Source organism: Penaeus monodon, chromosome 19 (genome assembly GCF_015228065.2).
Source record: "Penaeus monodon isolate SGIC_2016 chromosome 19, NSTDA_Pmon_1, whole genome shotgun sequence".
Taxonomy (NCBI): Eukaryota; Metazoa; Arthropoda; class Malacostraca; order Decapoda; family Penaeidae; genus Penaeus; species Penaeus monodon.
In genome coordinates this window covers 39,500,551-39,501,150 of record NC_051404.1, presented here as the reverse complement: position 1 = coordinate 39,501,150, position 600 = coordinate 39,500,551, and the positions used below count along the sequence as shown (strand labels likewise).

General features: G+C 30.3%; 1 protein-coding gene across 1 annotated transcript in view; it reads right to left on the bottom strand.

Moving 5' to 3' along the window:
• Positions 1 to 600, bottom strand: part of LOC119585221 (exosome RNA helicase MTR4-like) — a gene marked incomplete in the record, with an annotated part of 19,057 nt that overhangs the window by 1,290 nt on the left and 17,167 nt on the right. The window contains 1 exon segment of the mRNA XM_037933877.1: positions 41 to 155. Coding sequence (XP_037789805.1) covers positions 41 to 155 — 115 coding nt within the window.

Below are 600 nucleotides of genomic sequence, written 5' to 3'. Positions count from 1 at the left end.
TTTAGTGAGCAAAAATGGAATAAAAATCAATATATCTTACCCTCAAAGATTTCTGTCTTTTTGCAGAGTTCCATGAAGGATGCACCATTGCACCAGTCATATACAATATCCATCAAAAATGGTCTGAATTGCTCTACATAATTTTCCTCATCAATCTGTAAATACAAAGAATAATGAAAATAGACCCTAAAAGAAACAATAAATATTACAAAGACAATAGCTTTGGGTAATGTTGTGCTCATTCACAGTTTCCAAATTAAACAAGTTACATCAATTCTTTGTAAAAATACAAAGAAACTGGAAACAGCAAGTGATATTTATGATGCTAACATACATGTTCCCATTTCTGGAACTACTTTGTATGTAGATATAATAGCAAATGATACGTTAATACATTTTTGTTCCTTCTTTCTTACAATATCTAATGTGTTTGCAGAAAATATGACCTTGACTCATAGTAATTACTTGTAAGGAATAAGAGGAACTTCACAGTATCAGTTACATGAATCACTGATGGCCACTGTCAATAAAAGATGAATATCAATATATTTGTTTCTTTTATCATTCCTGACTAGTTCCAAAAGGCAAAACAATGTTCTT